This window comes from Stenella coeruleoalba, assembly GCF_951394435.1.
Source record: "Stenella coeruleoalba genome assembly, chromosome: 15".
Taxonomy (NCBI): Eukaryota; Metazoa; Chordata; class Mammalia; order Artiodactyla; family Delphinidae; genus Stenella; species Stenella coeruleoalba.
Window position 1 is genome coordinate 3,572,226 of NC_137161.1, and position 23,572 is coordinate 3,595,797.

At 47.5% G+C, this 23,572-nt stretch overlaps 1 protein-coding gene across 3 annotated transcripts in view; it reads right to left on the reverse strand.

Moving 5' to 3' along the window:
• PHACTR3 (phosphatase and actin regulator 3) overlaps window positions 1–23,572 on the reverse strand; it is a gene marked incomplete at its 5' end in the record, with an annotated part of 100,982 nt that overhangs the window by 27,249 nt on the left and 50,161 nt on the right. For all 3 annotated transcript variants that reach the window (XR_013824123.1, XR_013824124.1, XM_079899077.1), the window contains one exon: window positions 11,622–11,775. Coding sequence is in view for 1 of the 3 variants with exons in the window: in XM_079899077.1 (XP_079755203.1) it covers window positions 11,622–11,775 (154 nt within the window). The remainder of the gene's footprint in view (window positions 1–11,621; window positions 11,776–23,572) is intronic.

Here is a 23,572-nt window from a genome sequence, read left to right on the forward strand (position 1 = left end):
TCCTTCCCACCACAGTTGTACTTCCTCCTGCTGGAGAGGCGCAGCTATTAGTTTTCTGCTCAAGAATTCTCCTGGGCTTAATGAATTGCTAGTCTCCTCATTACGCATCTACCTTCTTTCCTCTATTGCCTGCAAATCCCTTTGGAAGTTGTCCCACCAGCCGTTTCAGAGACCGAGCTGACGAACGGCCTTTCGTGTACCAGGACGCCAAGTTCAACCCTCTGAGGTTTCCCGCCGTGCAGCCGAGCTGGGAGAACATCTTGTGCTCTCGTGGACGGCGGCTCGTTAATGAGCAGCGGCCTTCGCCCGGAGGCCTCTCCTGAGTCCATCCTGCTGGGCCCCCAGGCTGCAGCCCCAGGTCGGCTGTGAGATTCCCCCTCCCAGAGCTGGGAGCCCTGGCCCGGCCCCTCCCCAGCAATGTGAGGAAGGACTCAGTCGCCCCTCGTCCTGTTTCATCCAAACAGAAGCACCTTGCCCCTGATGTGCCAACCGAAATCCCCAAATTACTCAGCCACGCCCCATGGCTCAAGTCCTGCAGGCTTCCAGAATGAAGAAAAGTGGGTTTCAAGTCCCCCCATTGCCCTTGGATTGCATTTAATGCCACTCTGTTTCCACAGATGGACGGGGCTTATTCAACCTGACACACAGAAAGCCCTTCTGTCCCCAGGGGCCCCAGGGGAAAACGGCTGGCCACCTGCTCTCCCTGTCACCCTGATGTGAGGTCGGAGGGAACACACGGTGGTAGGAAACGCACCCATGATCAAAGGAACCACACAACCCCGGAAATCTCCTTACAGGTCCTTCAGTGACTTTGACCTTCAGCTCGTGCTGCTCGTAACCTGCAACCTGGTTAGTTCAAAACCGCCAGAGGAGGCTCCCCAAGGCAGTCCGCGCCCCTGCTCGTGGATCGAACCCCTGCTAACAGCGCCAGAGACACGGCCAGCTCTGTGCCCAAACGTGGGCACGAGCCTTCCTCAAGCACCTCCCTTCCTTCTTCCTGCATCCCCCGCCCCGGCGCAGAGCATCAGCCCCTCCCCGTCCCAGCACCTCCTCAAGCCCTTACCGGGGTCCCGCCCCTCATCCGCCTCCGCCCACCCACGCCCCGCGGCCCCACCGTCACGTGATGACGTCCAGCTTGGCTCTTGCAAGACCAGCGTCACATGCCCCCGTCAGGCCCCCCAGCCTGACACCCCCCACACGTGTAGGCAGAGGGGCCCTCAGACGTGCCGTCGCCCTGCCATGCCGCTGCTCATGAGCCCTCAGGGGACGCTCACTGCTTCTCAGGAAAGGCCAGGTGCCCCTGTTCACCGTTGACACCAATTTACGGAGCGGCTGCTCAGTGTGACAGGGGGCACCCCAGGCGAACAGCAGAGGCAGGATCGCAGTGTTCTAGCGGGGAGACAGACCCCAAAGAGGCAAAGAAAGGAATAAAGGGGAATTTCAGACAGCAGTTAAGTGCGGTGAAGAAAACGGGATGATGGGATGGAGAATGGGGGACATCAAGGGAGGTCCCTCCGGGAGGGACCAGAGGCAGCCGCGTGCGGACCAGGAGCTAGGAGGGTGCCCACCACCTGGCCCTGTAGCCCTGCAGCCTCCCCTCTGCCCCCGCTCGCCCCAGCCCTTCACAGCCACACCTCGTTCTCCAGAGGGCGATGCGGGTTCAGGCCGCGGGACTTCCTTGCGGCTGCTCTCTGCCCGGGACATCCTTGCGCTCCAGCTGCCACGTGCGCTGACACGTATCGAGCCATCAAGACCGCGCGCCACGTCACCCCCTCTCTGATGCCTGCACCCCAACTCTTCCTCCCTCCTGCCAGATTCATCGCTCCCTCCTAGACCCTCCACTTCCACGGCTGGTTCACACGTCTATTTTGCACGTATTTTATTAGACATGATGCACCTCTGAGCCTATCTTTCCACCTCTGCTCCCCAGCACCCGGCCCCTGCGCTCTGCAGGGACCCGAGGTTCGTGACGGGGCTTTTGCGTCCCAGGAGACATGCAAGGGTGTGAGATGCGATGCTGCAAGAGAAAGCAGGCCTGCTCTTCCGCGGTCTTGACCTCCCCCGTAAGTCATTTACAACACCCTCTTACGTCACGGCAACCGTGCATAAAGCGAGGGGTAGGAGGCAAAACGTGCGAGGAACTTCAGGTTCGGCAGTAACGGCTGTTATTATACAAGTCGGGGGTGGCCGCACCAGGCCCTGACCCAGGAGCGTCACGTCCTGCATCCGAGGTGAGGCTGCAGCGTGGGCATCGGAGGGTCTACTAGGGACCGAAGCCGAGGCCTGTGTACAGGAGCCCACACCGCATGGAACACAGAGGGAAGGTTCTAGGGCTGCCGACGCTGAAGCAGGCGAAGGACCAGCGGAGGATGAGGATGTTACACACGCGTTAGTTCCGATGAACCAGGAAGTGGATTGAGCCGTAGTGCGTCACGTGCTCTCTGTGCTTTTGTGGAAGATGAGATGCTCCCGGGGCGGGGCGCGGGTAGAGCGAGGGCTCTGGAGCCCACAGTCTGGCTGCTCCACCACAGACACTGGGACCCAGCAGGGAGGACCGCTCCTGCCCAGCACTGCGGTCCGGCTAGAGACACAAGCAGCTCGGTGCCCAGCCTGCGGTCAGGACCAATCTGTCCCATTCCCTGCTGGTCATGTTGTCATGAAACCTGGGTCAGAAGCTGGCTCTCCCCCCTCCACTTGCCTGAAATTTACCAAAGGACACTTCAGTGGAAGTGAGTGCTCATCTGCACAGATTTTGGTACAAGTTCACAGCAGAACGAAGGCCCCTGAGACCAAGCCCACCCCCAGCTGGCCCCTTCGAAGCCTGAACGACAGCTTCTGCAGGAACACTGTCACCACGTCGCAGCGTGTAACGTCCTCAGGACCCGAAACAGACCTGCCCCACCTGCAGCACATCTGGAGGATGGAGATTCTCGGCTGTCACACTGTGTCCTGACCCTCTGTCCCCAGAGACACTAACGGGGGGCCCCCACAGACACAAAGTCCCCTGGGACTAAAACTAACCATCACAGCATGCTTCTTCTCCTTCTAAATCCCTGAATATAAACTCCCAGAAGCAGAGTGTTCGGTTAAAATGTGCAAATTGTCATCCTGGCTCTTCACCTGCCCAGTTACTTTCAAGTCACATGGCTGCCAGCAGTGGGATGGCAATGGAAACCACCAACACACTAGGGTGGGATATTCTTATATCATGATCAGTACTTACATTAGTAAAATATAACTTAAAATATTTAAAAATAATATTTTAAGTTTTATTGTCATGTTAGTTGAGGATGAAAGGTTCTTTGTTACTATGAAGTTTTTAATGTCTGTAGTTACTAGTGAAACTGAATTATTTTCATGTATTTGATAAGAAATTTTGCTCCCTCCCTCCTGAACCACAAATTCCAGGCTGTTACCCACTGATCTGCTGGGTTCTGCTGACAACTGGTTTTCTTTCTTGAATGATGACATCATCTAATTCAATGCATTTTCCTCCTCCTCTTTTAACGTTTCTGGAAATGTTGCTCATGTAAATAATCCATAAAAAGAAAAAAAAACACTGATGTGTGAAAATAAGCATTACATGTAGTTTTATTTTAAAAGTAAAGATTTTGAGGCAAACTAAAAGTCTTGATTGTGGGAGGGAAAAGCAAAGCTGGTAGGTCTGTCCCCTCCTTAACACACCAGACCACTATTAAAAATGAACATTTGAATCCTATGAAAAAGAATGGAAAACCCTTCTGACATGATGTTAGATGGCAAAATCTTACGCATGCTAACAGGGCCTCCATAAAAAATATGTATTTTTTACTTACACTTTTATAGTTAAAATTGAGAAATGGGTTTGAAATCATGTATAGAAAACTATACCCCCTAGAGATAAAATTAAGAGTTGAGCAAATTAAAGCAATCCTGAGGAAAAAAGGACAAAGCAGGAGGCACAACCCTCCCAGACTGCAGACTATACTACAAAGCTACGGTAATCAAACAGAGTGCTACTGGCACAAAAAACAAACATATGGATGAATGGAAAAGAATAGAGAGCCCAGAAATAAACCCACACGCCTACGGTCAATTAATCTATAACAAAGGAGGCAAGGATATACAATGGAGAAAAGACAGTCTTTTCAGTAAGTGGTGCTGGAAAACTGGGCAGCCACATGTAAATCAATGAGATTAGAACATTCCCTCATACCACACACAAAAATAAACTCAAAATGGTTTAAAGACCTAAATGTAAGATCTGAAACCATAAAACTCCTAGGAGAGAACACAGGCAGAACACTCTTTGACATAAATTGTAGCATTATTTTCTTGGATCAATCTCCTAAGGCAAAAGAAATAAATGCAAAAATAAACAGATGGGACCTAATTAAACTTAAAAGCGTTTGCACAGCAAAGGAAACCATCAATAAAACAAAAAGACAACCTACCGAATGGGAGAAAATATTTGCAAATGATGTGACTGACAAGAGGTTAATACCCAAAATCTACAAACAGCTCCTACAATTCAATATCAAAAAACCAAACAATCCAATCGAAAAAATGGGCAGAAGACCTAACTAGACATTTCTCCAAAGAAGACATACAGATGGCCAACAGGCACGTGAAAAGATGCTCAACATCACTAATAATTAGAGAAATGAAAATCAAAACTACAGTGAGGTATCACCTCACACCAGTCAGAATAGCCATCATCAAAGTCTATACATAACAAATGCTGGAGAGGGTGTGGAGAAAAGGGAACCCTCCTACACTGTTGGTGGGAATGTAAATTGGTACAGCCACTATGAAGAACAGTGTGGAGGTTCCTTAAAAAATTAGAAATAGAACTATCACATGACCAGCAATTCCACTCCTGGGTATAAATCCAAAAGAAATGAAAACACTACTTTGAAAAGATACATGCACCCCAATGTTCATAGCAGCACCATTTACAACAGCCAAGACATGGAAACCACCTGAGTGTCCATCAACAGACAACTGGCTTAAGGTATATGTACAAACACACACACAGAATATTAAGCCATAAAAAAGAATGAAAAACTACCATCTGCAGCAACATGGATGGACCTAGAGAGTATTATCCTTAGTGAAATAAGTCAGAGAAAGACAAGTACTATAGGATGTCATGTATATATGAATCTAAAAAATAAAGCAAATGAATATGTATACAAAACAGAAACAGACTCACAAACATAGAAGACAAACTTATGGTTACCAAAGGGGAGAGGAAAAGGTGGAGGGACAAATTCGGGGTAGGAGATTAACAGATACAAATTACTATACATAAAATCGATAAGCAGCAAAGATATACTGTATAGTACAGGGAATTATACCCATTATCTTGTAATAACCTATAATGGAGTATAATCTCAAAAATGCACAATCACTAAGTTGTACACCTGAAACTAATGCAATATTGTAAATCATCTATACTTCAATTTAAAAAAAAGGAAACTACTGAAGCACTTTGGAGAACTACAGCAGACAGAAAGAGAGGTGACAAAAGCAAACTCAAACTGAAATAGTGATGCTCACCAATAATCGTGTCTCGCTCACAATCACTCCCTCCACGACCTCAGCCTCCAGGTGGGCATCAGTTTCACGTGAATGCTTTAGAAAAATTTCAAGTCCTACATGTTTGGAGTTACTGGCAAATAGGCAAAACCTCCAATGTTGAATCATCAAATGGCAAGAGTCTGTTGTAATGCCTATATCTTAGTTTTCTTGTAACCATGAAAAAATGTAACATAGGTGAAAGAGTTGGAACACAGTATGGTCAATAAATGTGAGACTCCTTCCTTCCAAAAAAAAAAAAAAAAAGAGTTGAGGAAATTAAGACAAAGGCCATACAACATAAGATCAAACACAGACACACAACCCAAACGATACAACACACTTGTGACAGGTATCTGCATACTTGGCTCTGAGCTTCCTGGTGGCCAAGGCAAAAAGGGAAACACAATCAACTATAAAATGTGCATTCTCCTTAAGATACTAACAGACAGCTGTTACACAGAAGTACAGCTTATTTTGATCCTGAGGCCTCCAAGAACAGTCTTCCAAGGGTGGCAAGGAAGGGGACACAGTGCAGCCTAAGGCAACAGTGACACTTAGGAGAAGGGCTCTGTTAAAATACAGATTCCTGTTCAAGAGACTTGGGGTGGGGCCTGGGAATCTGTGCTTTCACAAAGCTCCCTGGTGATCTGGATGGATGCTCTGATGTTGGAACTGGAGTGGATTGGGTGACCAATTACCCCCGCACCCCATATTTCCCGCTGTGTGAGCACAGGCAAGTGACTGCACTGTTCTGAGCCAGTTATCCTCATCTGAAAAATAGGACCATTAATAGCACCTACCCCAGAGAGCTCCCGCAAGGCTCCAAGGAGGTAATATGCATGAACGCTTAGCAGGAAGCTGGTACACAGAAGACACTGAATACATGTTAGCAACGACCATCATTAATAACCACACTTTTCTGTCCCTCCTTAGATGGTGCTTATGGGGCAGGATTCAAGTCATCCAGGAGGAGCTGGGCTCCCACCCGGCACTGCAGGTCGGGAACAGGAAAAGCAGCAAATATTTATCAACATCTGTTATTATGAAATCCCCCACCCGCTGCAATGACGCCTCAACACTTCCCAAAGGAGCAGCTTCCTTTGCAGCAATTAAAATTAAGCCATTTTTTTCCCTGCTAAGGCCAGAAAAAGTAAGGTTTCTGTATTTTCTAAACCCTGTGTCCACAGAACCGAGACTCTGCACTGCGCCCCAGCATTCCTGACACCTTCAGCGGAAAGAAAGTCCCACGGCTAATGCTAGGTTCATGGTGCTGATTATAAGAGTGCCAATCTCCACCCCCATCCTTAAAAGCATCAAGCCTCCTCCTTAAAATTCCGCAGATTTCAAGGCAAGCACGGGGCAAGGGAGCAGCAGCACAGAACACTTCTTCCTGGGAATCTGTTTCCCGGAGGCCTGAGTGGCGGCAGCCTGTTCTGGATGTGGGAGAACAAAACGTACAAAGGGACCGGCTGGACGGTCATTTAATGCACGTGCATTGAACGCCTGTGTTAACGTGCTACTGGAGGGCGCTACTGAGCATTAATCAGCTTCTCACATGCGGTCCCACAGCAGAGGACGCCCCAAGGGAGACTTAACAGAAAGTTTGTGCATCACTCCGGAGGTGCCGGCGGAGCAAAAAACACCACAGTCACGGACGAGAACAACAATGTACTGACATTAACAACTACGCTAACACGACCTTGGCCCTCCAGGCGCTGCTCTACAGCAGCTCACTACCCTGGCCTGGCCTGCTGCGTAGCCTCTGCCCCTGCCCAGGTGACAACTAGCCCGAGTGCGTCCAGCCAGGACCAAACAGCAGCAGCTCCACCCCCCAGAGCGCCTCACCTGTCTGTCCAGGGACTAACCTGGAACTTTCCAAAGGGGCCCCAGGAGGAAGGTGCTGCCAGTGTTGAATTTACAAACCAGGGGGAGATTCAGAGAAGGCCGTGCTGGCCCAAACCCACACCGCTGTGACGGAAAGCCTGGGATTTGAACCTACTTGTCTACGTTTCCCCAGAGCCCGTGGTCGGCCGAGAGTCTCTGTTCGCTAACTGCACTGTTCCGGGGGTGGGAGAATATTTGCATCCCCTCGGGTTCCCGCCAACACAGGCATGGGGTGTTCTGCACAGAAGCCCAGGGTACTGGCTGGAGGCCTGAATGTCCCCTGATGGAAGCCACACCAGTATGAGAAAACGCAAACCAGAGACTTAGATGAGCCAGGCTCCCAGAGCTCTGCTTCCCCTGCCACACAGGCCTGGGGGTTCTGAGGGACCACCCATCGCCTGACTCCTAGCCCACCTCCTCTGAGCTGTGTGACCCTGGGCAAGTTCCTTAAGCTCTCTCATCAAGCCTTAGTTTTCTCATCTGTAAAATGGAGATGATGATAACACCTCCTCTACTGGTTCCTGTAAAGATTAAATGAAATAAGGGAAAGGAAGCAAAACGTACTGTACGGGGTCCGCACTCAAAAGGGAAAGTTGTCACTTGATCACTCTGTTGTATATACAGATGTCAAATTACAATGCTGGACACCTGAAGCTTATATAATAATAATAAAAGAGAAAGCTGCCGGGCATCCTTAAATGGCGTGCACAAAACCCAACTGAAGCACGACAGTAATTTCTAGAACTTGCCCACTGTGTGAGGCACGGGAGCTGCGGGTCTGTAATACTCTGCGGATTCACTTACACACGCCGTAAAGGTGAGCTGGGCTCCCATATAGAAAGGGGGTGACCACGAGCACAGGGCTTTACTCCTCCTTTACTCCCAAGCTGACTCCGACTTCATGCAAATCCCCAGAGCCAGCACACAGAGTCAGGGGAGACCGTGACCACTTCATCCAGAAAAGTCCTAGGAGCGCCCAAAAGATAAAAGAGTAAACGGTCCGGGGCTTCCCTGGTGGCGCAGTGGTTGGGAGTCCGCCTGCCGATGCAGGGGACACAGGTTCGTGCCCTGGTCCGGGAAGATCCCACATGCCGCGGAGCGGCTGAGCCCGTGAGCCACGGCCGCTGAGCCTGCGCGTCCGGAGCCTGTGTCCCGCAACGGGAGGGGTCGCAACAGTGAGAGGCCCGCGTACCACAAAAAAAAAAAAAAAAAAAAAGAGTAAGGGTCTGGAAATTTTTAAAAATACACAGTACGAAAACGCCGACTGCACTTCAGGATACAGTGAATGGCACGTTGCCACAGCAACCAGAGGCTGAATTATTCAGCAAGCGATGGCAGAAGAATCTCTGAAAGGCGGCAAAACAAAGACAAACGATCCAATTAAACCATTTCTGCAGGGGAAACAAACCGGGCCGGCCAGGAAGGCTACGTCTGCCCGCCTGGAATGTGACTTCTCAACCACGCTCTCTTCGTCTAATTCTGGGGTCGCTTTTCCGTTTTTAAACATGGTGACAAACGTCCAAGGAGCTACTATGTTCTAGTCCAAGCTTTAAAATGAGTTACAGATTCCGTCCAGGGCCTGTGTCTGGGGTATCACTTACTTAGGAGTCCTTTGAGGTTTCCCAGCACCCCACCTTTTCCCACCTCCCGTCTGCACTGGGAGACAGGAGTGGGGTCCCCAGAGTTCTCTTAAGCCGAGCACCATCATGACCATTTTGTTATCCTTGAATCACATAGGCTACAATGTTTACTGTTTTTTTTTAAATTCACTTAATAGTCTATCTTGAAAGAGAAGTTAGTTTGTTTAGCAAATAGAAAACCATTATCGCTTGGCATAATTAGATGACAACTGCAAAAATAATACGTGTAAACATCACTTTTTTGACTTTCGGGCAGGGAAGGATGTTTTAAAACATGGCACAAACAATATGGACCATAAAGTATATCAGGGCCCAGGAAACCTTGCCCCGTGGGCTGCTGTTTATGTTTGTACATAAAGTCGCATTGGCATGCAGCCGCACTCACCACGCATTGGCCACGCGTTAGCGTGACGACAAAGTCGTGTGGTCACAGCAGACACAGTAGGATCCACAGAGCCAGAAATATTCAGTATCTGACTCTTCACAGAAAAAGTCTGCTGACACCTGAAGTATATGAGCGATAATCTGATAACTTTAAAAATAAAAAACTTTCCCACATCAAAGGAAAGCATGAACAAAATGACAATACCAGTCCTGAAGAGGGAGAAGAGGTGTCATTCACAGACCTGGAAAAGACTGGAAGCTGCAATTTCCAGGGTAAAATCCTCAAATCATTAAGATAAAGAAAACTACAGGTAATGTACATGAAAGGAACTGAAAAAAAACAGACAGCTAATAAACACTGAAAAAAAAGTTCAATCTCATTAGAAACGAGAGGAAACCACGCCTCCTGCGATGGTGCATCCCGTCCATGAGACAGGCAACAAGGACACCAAGCTTCATCTGCCAGCATATCCCCTTGGCCATGAGATCGATGCACCTGTGTTTCCACCCCTCCTTCCTTCCCACCCATAAGCATTTACTGAGCACCCATCTGGTCTGTACAAAGCCCCAGAGTGGGTACCAGCCACGCAGGAAGAGGTCTGAGGATGCTTCCGGGAATATGGAGCTCAGGGGAGCTCTCTCCCTCATTATCCACAACTGTATCTCTCGCAACGGTCACGGCGCCTGCCTGCCCCTCATTTGAGTAAAATAAGCCTTTGCTGAATGACCAGACACAGAGTGATAAGTGCGTGGTGGGTTGACAATCTCACTGCAATCAGGCTAAGAACGTCCAACCTGCAGAGGCCCCCTCAATCCGTTAATATCAGGGATTTCGTTAAAATACCCCTCTCAGCCCGGAGACTCATCAGGTCGGGGTGGGGCTCACCAATCTGTATTTTAAAAAGCTTCTCCCTGGTCTGGGTTCAGAGCCGATACAGGAGGAGGGGCTGAGGACCCGGCTCCCAGGCCCCACGAGCCATGGTGAGCACCAACTTACTGAGCACCTACTTTGTGCCAGGGCTCGGCCGTATGCCTTCCTTACGGGATCTCCCCCCAAATTCACAATGACCTAGACAGCATCAGCACCCCACCTTATAGACGAGAAAACCAAGACCCGGGGAGGTAAGGCCGCTGGTCCAAGGTCCCCCAGCACGTCAGCACAGAGCAGGGCTATGTGATTCCAAGCCCTCAGGACCCCAGCTGGGGACCCCGGCCGCCTGCAGAAATGTGCGCCACGCTGAGCCCGCCCCTCCTCCACCGTGATCCCGCAGCTGGTATCATCCCCATTTTATAGGTAAGAAAACCGAGGCCCACAGAATCACAGCATCTGGGCGCTGGGCTTCACCCCCTCACACTCATTGCCCCCCGCTCTGAAAAACCTCAAAGGATTTCGGAGGGTGGCAACACAGGGGCCCAAGCTCCCCGGCAGAGAGCAGAGACAAGGGCCCGTCCACCCGAAACGAGGAGACCTGAGCCTCGGGCAGAGGAAAGACCACCTGGAGGAGAAGTCCAGGGCGACCTTCAGATCAGGGGTCCTCGACTGGGGGATGGCTCCGTGCCCCAGGGGACACTTGGCAGTAACTGGAGACACTTGGTTGTCACCATGGGAGGCAGGGTGAGGGGCTGTGAGCATCTCCAGGGTAGAGGCCAGGGACGCTGCTAAACGTCCTACCGCGCACAGGACGGCCCCATCAGTGTCATCCGGCCCCGAACATCAGGGGCCCCGAGTTCGGGAGATCCTGCTTCCGGCCCTCGCTCCTCCGGAGGGCAGGGGGGCACCACAGACCAGTAGCACCAGCAGCCCCCCGGAGCTTGTCCTCACCATAGGCCTTGCTTGGCTTCTATAACCAGTGCTTCTCCCCAGGGAAGAGTGGCCCCAGGGGGATCGGGCACTGTCTGGGGACAGTGTTGGCTGTCACAGGGGCGTGCAGCCCGCAGAGGCCAGGGGGCCGCCAAGCATCCGACAGCGCCCCGACGGCCCCCGCGGTGAAGAGCCGTCTGTCCCTGAGCGTCGACAGTGGCGACGCTGGGAAACCCCGCCCCGGGCACTGCGTTTGGGGCCGGGACAGCGCAGTGTGGAGAAGGAGGGACATCCGAGGGGTCGGGCTGCAGGGCCGGGACCAGCTCCCACTGTGTCCACGCGCCACTTACTTGGAGAGTTTCATCTCAATCTGCTGCCGGATCTCCTGCCTCTCTTCGGCCGTCCTCCTGGGGAAGATGTTGCGGTCTTCCAGTTCCTGCTTGCTGGGCCGGTTCCTCAGTTTCACTGCCAGGAGCTCCTTCTTGCACTTCCTCGGCAGTGTTCCTAAGAGAAGGGGCACCAAGAAAGCGGGTGTCAGGGGGTCGCTGGCTGCCAGTGCGGCCAGCACTTCCCACCCTCCTGCAGGAAAGAACCTGGACCAGAGCCACGCGGGCACGTCTGGCAGCTGTAATGCCCTCCAGCGAACGCTGGGCAACGCACCTCCCTTCACAAAGGCCCACACACAACCATGCCTTCCACAGGTGCGGGGTCGTTCATGCAGCCGGGGTCTCCAGAGACAGTCCCGATCGACACCCTTTGCCCCAGAGCAATTACTAGCAGCGCCACGTTTTCCTTCAGAAGTGCCCAGGTGCAGATCATAAATTACAGTTACTTTACCCATGGTGGTCTGTCCCCCCATCCCCCTGTCACCCCCCTCTCCCCTCTGCCTGTGACCCCATGGCCATGTGGGTCCTCTTCCATTACTGGACGATCCCAACTCAGGGTCTCTGCACCATGTCTTTCCCATGGCGACCCCCCTGCTCTGCCTGGACCACCCAGGGCCGGCCACCTCCTGAATCACACTGCTGGCCTTGAGCCCTGCCCTCAAAGAGGCCCGATGGGTCCTCCAATCACCATCACCCACCCGCTTAACTCCTCCCCTACCTGGTCTCTTTCTTGTTCACTAGTTTATCCTCCATCCCCTCCACTAGCTTTTAAGCTCGACAACAGTCTGTTCTCCTGGGTCCTGGAACAGTGTTGACGCAACAGGTTATCAAGGAACACGGCTGAGTGAGCCTGGTTCAGGGTCTAGGAGGCTGACATTGACTTTCAGTTCTACACACGTCCAAGCAGCAGAGTGACATCGGTGTGCATGTAAGGTCTTAAGGAACGACGACGTTTAAACGTACTGAAGAGCAGAAAAGGGGGCTGGCTGCATTCACGGGCGGAAAAGGAAACGGCATGGAACTGCACGAAGAGCAGAGTCCTTACCTGCCCCGCGGCGAGCGCACGCGCTGACAACGGGCAGGGAACTCCGGAGCACGACACCGACTGCAGTTTTGCGGCGTGTGGTTTTGCCCTTTTACTAGGGCATGGGTTTAAATCCCGGGGGCTCAGACCATCATCCAATGAGGTCAACCCCACAGGTGGAGGGAAACTTTATTTCTTAAGAATAATGGCTGGCCAAAGAAAGCCCATTCCTACTGTGGGGTACAGGAATACAAAGCAAGAAATGCCTAGTAAGGTGACAGTTTAACAGAAGTCTGGGATAAAGTAAGATATAAAATATTGGACTTGACTGAGGCTTGAGTTTCTAATATGAACTTGTTTGCTGTGTGTTTTATTAGAGACAAAGAGAAAAATAATGACCCCCAAAGCCATTTCAGCCAGGGCTCCAGCCCGATTTTGTTTTAATAGCTTTATACATGACTAGAGTCCTGTATTTATAGAATCATGAAGGCCTAAGGCAGTCACATGCATTTTTCTGTTGATCTTTACTGCATGGTCTGGGGGAAATTGAAAGCTAAACTGGCATTTATGAACTGAGGGAGTCTCAAAGGCCTCAGGACAAATCCTTCGTGAATGTCAAAGGTCTGCTAGGTGGCGAGAAGGATTGGCATTTTTAGACAACGGTAATATGCTAACCACGAAACTACACCGAATGTGGTTTCATCTTTCTAGTTTTCGATAAAGAATGTCTTTAAGCCTACTGCAAATGTCGCGGCATACGTGTCATTACAAACTTTAAGCATATTCGTTCTTAACTGAGAGAAAGATCCTTTCATCAGAGATTTCTAGATGAAATGAGAATTCACTCCACAGGAAATCTCTGTGCTAAGAGCAATTAATTCTCCTCAGCTTATTCATCCAGGCCCTAAGAGCACAGCATGGCACCCAGTAGGGCCACAAGGAAAACGTCTGGGCTGACGGTCTTCCCCAAGCTATCAGGGGGTTAACAGGTTTGACTACTTAAAAGTCAAAAAGGGAAACTTCCAGACAAATAGCTTAAAGGGAGGGCTTTTCATGAAGTTGAGGGGCACTTCTACACAACTGAGGGAATTAATCTAAACGAGCAGGGGATCCAGAGCAGGATGTGACACTGAGAGACAGAGGCCAGGAGACCTTCCTGTTCTGACGATGGGAACAAGCCACCCTCTCCCCCAAAGGCCCCCAACCACACTTGTGATCCTACCTTTGGGGCCAGAAATCCCACTTCCAAGAGTCTGCTCCCAAAACAAATGGGACAAGCACACAAAACACACATAAGAGGGTGTTCACGCAGCCTCATGTACGAAAGACAGAAAGTAAACACAGCCGAAATACGACAAGACAGCATGTTACATTACGGCGCCTCTGTAGCACGTGCATATCGCGAACCTATCATGAACCTAAAAGCAGTGGTATATACATTACTGAGGGACAAAAAGACAGACGTGATATGTTGCTAAGAAAAGCAACTTGTAGGAAAGCATGTACTTTTATATATAAATATATCTGTGTATGTGTTTGCATCTAATTTTGTAAGAATTTATAATCTTCTTATAAATCGGCATAGAGATGCCAGGAATGGATTTTACTTATTAATTTTGGTTTTCTGTATTTTATTTTTAATCATCAACATAGCTTCCTTATATCAAAATAATTGTTTAAAAAGAAAGACCTTTGTGGAGTGACAGCAGTGAAGATGGTAGAAAATTCTCTCTACAAAAGCAACAAGAAAACTGCAAAATCATCAGAGTCAACTTTTTCAGAACTCTGTAAATTAACTAAAGGGTTGCAGCGACACAGGGCATCTTTATTCAAGGAAAACTGGATGACTCTCAGGAAGAATGTTTTACTCTGTCCCTTTCTCCCCTGGCCCTTTCTCCATCTTGGCAGCAGCCTTGAAGCAGTCTGTTTTCTGCTGAAACCAGGGACCTGGCAGCCACTGGGGGAAGGGGAACAGGCTTCATTCCCAAAGAGCTGTCATCATTTGACCTGTCGCTGGTTCTCTGAAGTCCCCGCTGCAAGGCTGTCCACATTGGATCTGACTCAGAGCTGGCCCAATGCAAAACTACCTTCTCCCCGGGGGCGTGTTTGTCAAAAACACGCTTTCATTTATCTTTAGACCAGTCTTCATCAATACTCTATGGAGTTCTTGATTGGCCAAAGCCAATAAAAATCAATGCATAGGCCAAATACTGTAAGTCAATTAAAAGAAAAACCTTAGAAGAGAAAAAGGGACTGAGAAAATATTTGAAGAGATTATAGTTGAAAACTTCCCTAATATGGGAAAGGAAATAGTTAATCAAGTCCAGGAAGCACAGAGAGTCCCATACAGGATAAATCCAAGGAGAAACACGCCAAGACACATATTAATCAAACTGTCAAAAATTAAATACAAAGAACAAATATTAAAAGCAGCAAGGGAAAAACAACACATAAGGGAATCCCCATAAGGTTAACAGCTAACCTTTCAGCAGAAACTCTGCAAGCCAGAAGGGACTGGCAGGACATATTTAAAGTGATGAAGGAGAAAAACCTGCAACCAAGATTACTGTACCCAGCAAGGATCTCATTCGGATTTGACGGAGAACTTAAAACCTTTACAGAGAAGCAAAAGCTAAGAGAATTCAGCCCACCAAACCAGCTTTACAACAAATACTAAAGGAACTTCTCTAGGCAGGAAACACAAGAGAAGGAAAAGACCTACAATAATAAACCCCAAACAATTAGGAAAATGGTAATAGGAACATACATATCAATAATTACCTTAAATGTAAATTGATTAAATGCACCAACCAAAAGACACAGACTTGCTGAATGGATACAAAAACAAGACCTATATATATGCTGTCTAAAAGAGACCCACTTCAGACCTAGGGACACATACAGACTGAAAGTGAGGGGATGGAAAAAGATATTCCATGCAAATGGAAGTCAAAAGAAAGCTGGAGTAGCAATTCTCATATCAGACAAAAGAGACTTTAAAACAAAGACTATTACAAGAGACAAAGAAGGACACTACATAATGATCAAGGGATCAATACAAGAAGAAGATATAACAATTGTAAATATTTATGCACCCAACATAGGAGGACCTCAATACATAAGGCAAATACTAACAGCCATAAAAGGGGAAATTGACACTAACACATTCACAGTAGGGGACTTTGACACCCCACTTTCACCAATGGACAGATCATCCAAAATGAAAATAAATAAGGAAACACAAGCTTTAAATGATACATCAAACAAGATGGACTTAATTGATATTTATAGGACATTCCATCCCAAAACAACAGAATACACATTTTTCTCAAGTGCTCATGGAACGTTCTCCAGGATAGATCATATCCTGGGTCACAAATCAAGCCTTGGTAAATGTAAGAAAATTGAAATCATATCAAGTATCTTTTCTGACCACAACGCCATGAGACTAGATATCGATTACAGGAAAAGATCTGTAAGAAATATAAACACACACTACTTAATAACCAAGAGATCACTGAAGAAGTCAAAGAGCAAATCAAAGAATACCTAGAAACAAATGACAATGAAAACATGACGACCCAAAACCTATGGGATGCAGCAAAAGCAGTTCTAAGAGGGAAGTTTATAGCAATACAATCCTACCTTAAGAAACAAGAAACATCTCAAATAAACAACCTAAACTTACACCTAAATCAATTAGAGAAAGAAGAACAATAAAAACCCAAAGTTAGCAGAAGGAAAGAAATCATAAAGATCAGATCAGAAATAAATGAAAAAGAAATGAAGGAAACGATAGCAAAGATCAATAAAATTAAAAACGGGTTCTTTGAGAAGATAAACAAAATTGATAAACCATTAACCAGACTTGTCAAGAAAAAAAAGAGAGAAGACTCAAATCAACAGAATTAGAAATGAAAAAGGAGATGTAACTACTGACACTGCAGAAATACAAAGGATCATGAGAGATTACTACAAGCAACTATATGCCAATAAAATGGACAACCTGGAAGAAATGGACAAATTCTTAGAAAGGCACAATCTGCCAAGACTGAATCAGGAAGAAATAGAAAATATGAACAGACCAATCACAAGCACTGAAATTGAAACTGTGATTAAAAATCTTCCAACAAACAAAATCCCTGGACCAGATGGCTTCACAGGCGAATTCTATCAAACATTTAGAGAAGAGCTAACACCTATCCTTCTCAAACTCTTCCAAAATATAGCAGAAGGAACACTCCCAAATTCATTCTACGAGGCCACCATCACTCTGATACCGAAACCAGACAAAGATGTCACAAAGAAAGAAAACTACAGGCCAATATCAGTGATGAACATAGATGCAAAATCCTCAACAGAACACTAGCAAACAGAATCCAACAGCACTTTAAAAGGATCATACACTATGATCAAGTGGGATTTATCCCAGGAATGCAAGGATTCTTCCTTATTTACACATCAATCAACATGATACACCATATTAACAAACTGAAGGAGAAAAACCATATGATAATCTCAATAGACGCAGAGAAAACTCTTGACAAAATTCAACACCCATTTATGATAAAATCCCTCAAGAAAGTAGGCATTGAGGGAACTTTCCTCAATATAATAAAGGCCATATATGAAAAACCCACAGCCAACATCATCCTCAATGGTGAAAAACTGAAAGCATTTCCACTAAGATCAGACCAGACAAGGTTGCCCACTCTCACCACTCTTATTCAACATAGTTTTGGAAGTTTTAGCCACAGCAATCAGAGAAGAAAAGGAAATAAAAGGAATCCAAATTGGAAAAGAAGAAGTAAAGCTGTCACTGTTTGCAGATGACATGATACTATACATAGAGAATCCTAAAGATGCTACCAGAAAACTACTAGAGCTAATCAATGAATGTGGTGAAGTAGCAGGATACAAAATTAATGCACAGAAATCTCTTGCATTCCTATACACTAATGATGAAAAATCTGAAAGCGAAATCAAGAAAACATTCCCATTTACGACTGCAACAAAAAGAATAAAATATCTAGGAATAAACCTACCTAAGGAGACAAAAGACCTGTATGCAGAAAATTATAAGACACTGATGAAAGCAATTAAAAATGATACAAATAGATGGAGAGATATATCATGTTCTTGGATTGGAAGAATCAACATTGTGAAAATGACTCTACTACCCAAAGCAATCTACAGATTCAATGCAATCCCTATCAAACTACCACTGGCATTTTTCACAGAACTAGAACAAAAATCTTCACAATTTGTATGGAAACACAAAAGACCCCGAATAGCCAAAGCAATCTTATGAAAAATGGAGCTGGAGGAATCAGGCTCCCTGACTTCATACCATACTACAAAGCTACAGTAATCAAGACAGTATGGTACTGGCACAAAAACAGAAAGATAGATCAATGGAACAGGATAGAAGGCCCAGAGATAAACCCAGGCACATATGGTCACCTTATCTTTGATAAAGGAGGCAAGAATATACAGTGGAGAAAAGACAGCCTCTTCAATAAGTGGTGCTGGGAAAACTGGACAGCTACATGTAAAAGAATGAAATTAGAACACTCCCTAACACCATACACAAAAATAAACTCAAAATGGATTAAACACCTAAATGTAAGGCCAGACACCATCAAAGTCTTCGAGGAAAACATAGGCACAACACTCTATGACATACACCACAGCAAGATCCTTTTTGACCCTCCTCCTAGAGAAATGGAAATAAAAACAAAAATAAACAAATGGGACCTAATGAAACTTCAAAGCTTTTGCACAGCAAAGGAAACCATAAACAAGACCAAAAGATAACCCTCAGAATGGGAGAAAATATTTGCAGATGAAGCAACTGACAAAGGATTAATCTCCAAAACATACAAGCAACACATGCAGCTCAATATCAAAAAAAACAAACAACCCAATCCCAAAATGGGCAGAAGACCTAAACAGACATTTCTCCAAAGAAGATATACAGACTGTCAACAAACACATGAAAGAATACTCAACATTCGTAATCATTAGAGAAATGCAAATCAAAACTACAATGAGATATCATCTCACACCAGTCAGAATGCCATCATCAAAAAATTTACAAACAGTAAATGCTGGAGAGGGTGTGGAGAAAAGGGAACACTCTTGCACCGTTGGTGGGAATGTAAATTGATACAGCCACTGTGGAGAAAAGTATGGAGGTTCCTTAACAAACTAAAAATAGAACTACCATATGACCCAGCAATCCCACTACTGGGCATATACCCTGAGAAAAGCATAATTCAAAAAGAGTCGTTTACCAAAATGTTCATTGCAGCTCTATTTACAATAGCCAGGACATGGAAGCAACCTAAGTGCCCATCAACAGATGAATGGATAAAGAAGATGTGGCACATATATACAATGGAATATTACTCAGCCATCAAAAGGAACGAAACTGAGTTATTTGTAGTGAGATGGATGGACCTAGAGACTGTCATACAGAGTGAAGTCAGAAAGAGAAAAACAAATACCGTATGCTAACACATATATATGTAATCGAAAAAAAAAGAGAAAAACAAATCGTCAGAAGAACCTAGGGGCAAGACGGGAATAAAGATGCCGACCTACTAGAGAATGGACTTGAGGATACAGGGAGGGGTAAGGGTAAGCTGGGACAAAGTGAGAGAGTGGCATGGACATATATACACTAACAAACGTAAAACAGATAGCTAGTGGGAAGCAGCCGCATAGCACAGGGAGATCAGCTCAGTGCTTTGTGACCGCCTAGAGGGGTGGGATAGGGAGGGTGGGAGGGAGGGAGACACAAGAGGGAAGAGATATGGGGACATATGTATATGTATAACTGATTCACTTTGTTATACAGCAGAAACTAACACACCATTGTAAAGCAATTATACTCCAATAAAGATGTTAAAAAAAAAAAAAGTAAAACCTTGATGTTACCAGATCCAGCTCAACTCCAGCCAATGTTGGAGAGTTTTTCCCACACACAGCTGACAGACAGGGCTCAGGAAGCAGGGTGGGCAATGCTGGCTCTTCTCCCAGGACCCAGCATGGCCCAGAGAGCTGCTGATCCCAGAGCTCTGGGCTCCACCTCACCGGGCGGGGGGCAGCCTCCCGATCTCCACGCAGGCCGACACACCAGCGTGTGTGGGACTCAGAACATACCCTCAGCCCCGTCTCATCAGCGCCCATTAGCCACCCGGTGGAGAAAGGATGCTCGTGGGGGGTCTCAGGCCTTGGACCACTCTCTTCCTTGTGAAACGTCCCTTCTCTCTCCCTATGCACCACTGGCCGGCATCCTCCCACTGCCATAGCCACGCCTCTGTCTCCTTTGCTGGTTCTGCATCATCTCCCCTCTAGACGTGGGTGAGCCCAGGACTCAACCCTCAAACCCCTCCTCCACGCTTGCTTCCTACACAACCTCTTCAGTCCCACGACACTAAGGACCAGCTGCCAACGCTCAGAATCTCCCTCTCCAGCTACATCCTCTCTCCTGAATCCATGGTGCATCTTTGGCTTCCTTCATGATGTCTCTACCCAGGCCCCAATCAGGCATCTCAAACTTAGCACGTCCACAACTGAGCTCCTGTTTTCTTGCTGATAGGTCAAGCGACAGAACCGAGATTCATCCCCAGGCCTGAGCTCGGCATCCACACTCTTAGCCGTGACCTTCGCAGATCTGTTAGGTTCAGCAAGGCACTATCTCTAGTGCACCTGTTGTACGCCTGGCCCCCAAGAGCAGAAATGAGGACCACGTGGTGCACGCCCCACTGAGCTCACTCAGGTGAGGGAGGGAGACGTGAAAACAAGCCCCTGTAACGATCTGAAACACATTATGTGTGTTCCTATTTGCACATCCTCACAACGTATTCTAATTATCTGTTTGTGTGGCTTTCCCTAACCACAGTCATCATCTGAGCTTGAAACATTTTCACTCAATGGAGAAACACAAATCTGGTGAGCTCCTCCACGGAGCGGACTCTGCCTTGTTCATTTCTTTCCCTGCACGAACTCGGGAAATGTCTGCTGAATTACACAGCACAAGGAGGAATGAACAGGCCACACGAGGAAGGGCGCTTGTCAAGATCAAGGAAGGGTTTCTGAAGGAAGGAGCATCTGGGCTGGAACCTATGAGAAGGATTCCCTCCTGAGGACCCGTCATATCAGAACTCAGCTGGTTCCATAGAAGGGATGTACCATGAAAACTTGTCTCGGGCTCCAAAGTAAGAGTGGTGACTTTAACTTCTACTTCTGACCAGGATGGAGTAATACACACTGAATTTCCCACCCATAAATAAAACAAACAAAAATCAAAATATATGAAACAATGGTTTTGATGATACTGGAAAAGACAGTGACCCCCGAGATGGGAATCAAATAAAGCGAGCCCTATGCTGACCCAGCTTACTGCCTCTGGAGATTTCCTGGGCCATGGACCGGGGAGAGGCAACAGGAAGAGCTTGGAAAACTACCTGAGTTGAAAAGATGAAGCCTTAGAGACCGAGACAGCAAGAGTCTGTGGGTGGAAATGGGAGGCAGAGCAACACAGACAGAAGTTGGAGATCTGCAGAACCAGACAGTGGACGTAAACTCAATAAAATCAATGATCACATGAAGTGTAAACAGTCTGAACACCTTAACTAGAGGCAAAAATTCTTAGGATGGACAAAAAAGCAAGAGCAAACTACATGCTGCCTACAAAACATGCACGTTAAATAAAAAGATGCAAATATTATAGATGAAACGTACAAAGGGAAAACGAGGTACCATTCTAAGATTAATCAAGAGAAAGTTGAAGGGGTCTATTAACATCAGACAAGGGAGATTCCAGAGCAAAGGAGTTACTCAGGGATAGAGAGGATCATCCCAAGTGATAGAGGGACAACTTCATTAGGAAGATGGGACAGTCCTAGATATTGATGGCCCTATTAAGAGGGTCAAATACATGAAGCAAAAACTAATAGAACTGAGAGGAGTACATAAATCTACAGTTATAGTTGGAGATTTCAGACCTCTGTCTACGTAACTGACAGAGCAAGCAGACAGAAAACGTGCAAGGAGGGACACATCCCTGGTGGTCCAGTGGGTAAGACTCCATGCTCCCAGTGCAGGGAGCCCGCGTTCGATTAATAGCCCTCGTGAGCATGGATATAAAAATCCTAAACAAAACGGTAGCAAATCCAATCCAACAATTTATACAAATGGTAACACATCAGGACCAGCTGGGAGGCAAAGTGGTTTATCATTTGAGAAGCAACCAATATCATTTACCAAATTAACAAGCTTTGAAAAAGAAAAAATAGATTAGGTCACCCTTCCATTTACGGGGTGTTTGCTGACTCTTATCAGAGCCCGCCAGCCCAGAGGGTTCCGCCCGCTCACCTCAACGGTGAGTTAACGAGAGGTAAGGTTAAGTTCAAGTTCATGGAGGTGGGAGCTGTCCCAGGTCACAGCTGGGTGCAGAGCTCAGGCTGTCTGCCTTCTGGCTCAGAGAAGCGTGATCTCTCACTCAGCTATAAGAACAATGCACACGCATTGCAAACAACCGAAGCACAAGAGCAGTACTAAGAGGAAAGGATCCCCTTTCCCCGCCCACATCTCGCCTCCAGAAGAAACCACGACGGGTGTTTTCTGGCACCTGCTTCCAGAACTATTTCTCTACCGTTAACCACTGACACGCCCACTTAACTCTTCTGTTTCACAGAAGCAGGATCGCACCATGCGCAGTACAGCAAAGAGCTGTTGCTCACACATCTGCTGCTAAAGAAGGACGGACTGATCCAGCTCTTTCTTTTACGGCTGCAAAGGATCCCCGAGTGTGGATGCCACATAATCCCACCGCTTGTTGATCCAGCTCCCTGTGAACGGACATCTAGGTTAGTGCTTATTCCTGGTCTCTTCACCAGAGCTTCAGGGACTGCCCTCGTCCCTGTATCTCCCTGCACGTGGATGAATATTCCCATCAGCTCGATCCCTGGCAAGGCGAGCATCCCTGAAGCGAAGCTGCCACGTATTTTAGGTTTAGACAGACGCTCCTTCCCCCCTCCACCCTGGATCATTGCCTCGCGACTGCTTCCAGAACCACGGTCTTGAGAGGAGCTGTAAATGGGGTCGGGTATAAAGAAGAACAGAAGGCTGAGGAGTTAAAAATAAACTCAGCAGAGATCTTTTTCTCAATTAGTCACACTTTGGAATTTATCCTAAGGACATCATTACGGAGACGCGCCAGGTCTTGGCTACAAGGATGCGTATACTCCCGCCGTTTTCCCCCCCAAACTGCAGACTGGCAACTGTGGAATCCAGGGGGCTCGGCCGCTTGAGGCTTTGGCATTTGAGTGGGAGGCGGCGGAAGGCATGGGTGCCCCAAGAGTGGAGCAGGGCGGGGATGCCCCCCCGCCGGCTGCAGGAGCCCCGTGTGAGGAGTCCTCGCACCTGCCTCGGCACGAGCAGGGATGCTGTGGGGCCGTCTTTAACCTGCTGTGGATTTTCCATTTCAGACTTCATACTTTTCAATTCTGGAATCTGCATTTTATAGTTTCTTTTTCTCTTTTATAGTTTCTGGTTCTCTGCAAAGATTCTCCATCTGTTCATTCATCCTGTTCCTTAAGACCCTGAACATGTTCACAACGATGGCAGGTCTATTTTGGTTTTGAACATGGTCGTCTACTCCGTGGCATGTTCCTTACTCCGGAGGCTTGGCCTTCCTGGGGTTTTGAAAGACGGACCACGGTGCTCTCCAAGGTCTCTCCGCGGTCTGGGCTGGATCCCAGCATCCCTGGCCTCCAGCACCATGTTCCTCCCTTGCCCCTACAGGTGATCTCTGCTAAGTCCTGTGGAATTCTGTCTGCCCTCGGCCAGCTGAATCTCCACGTGAACTTCTGGGGCCCCC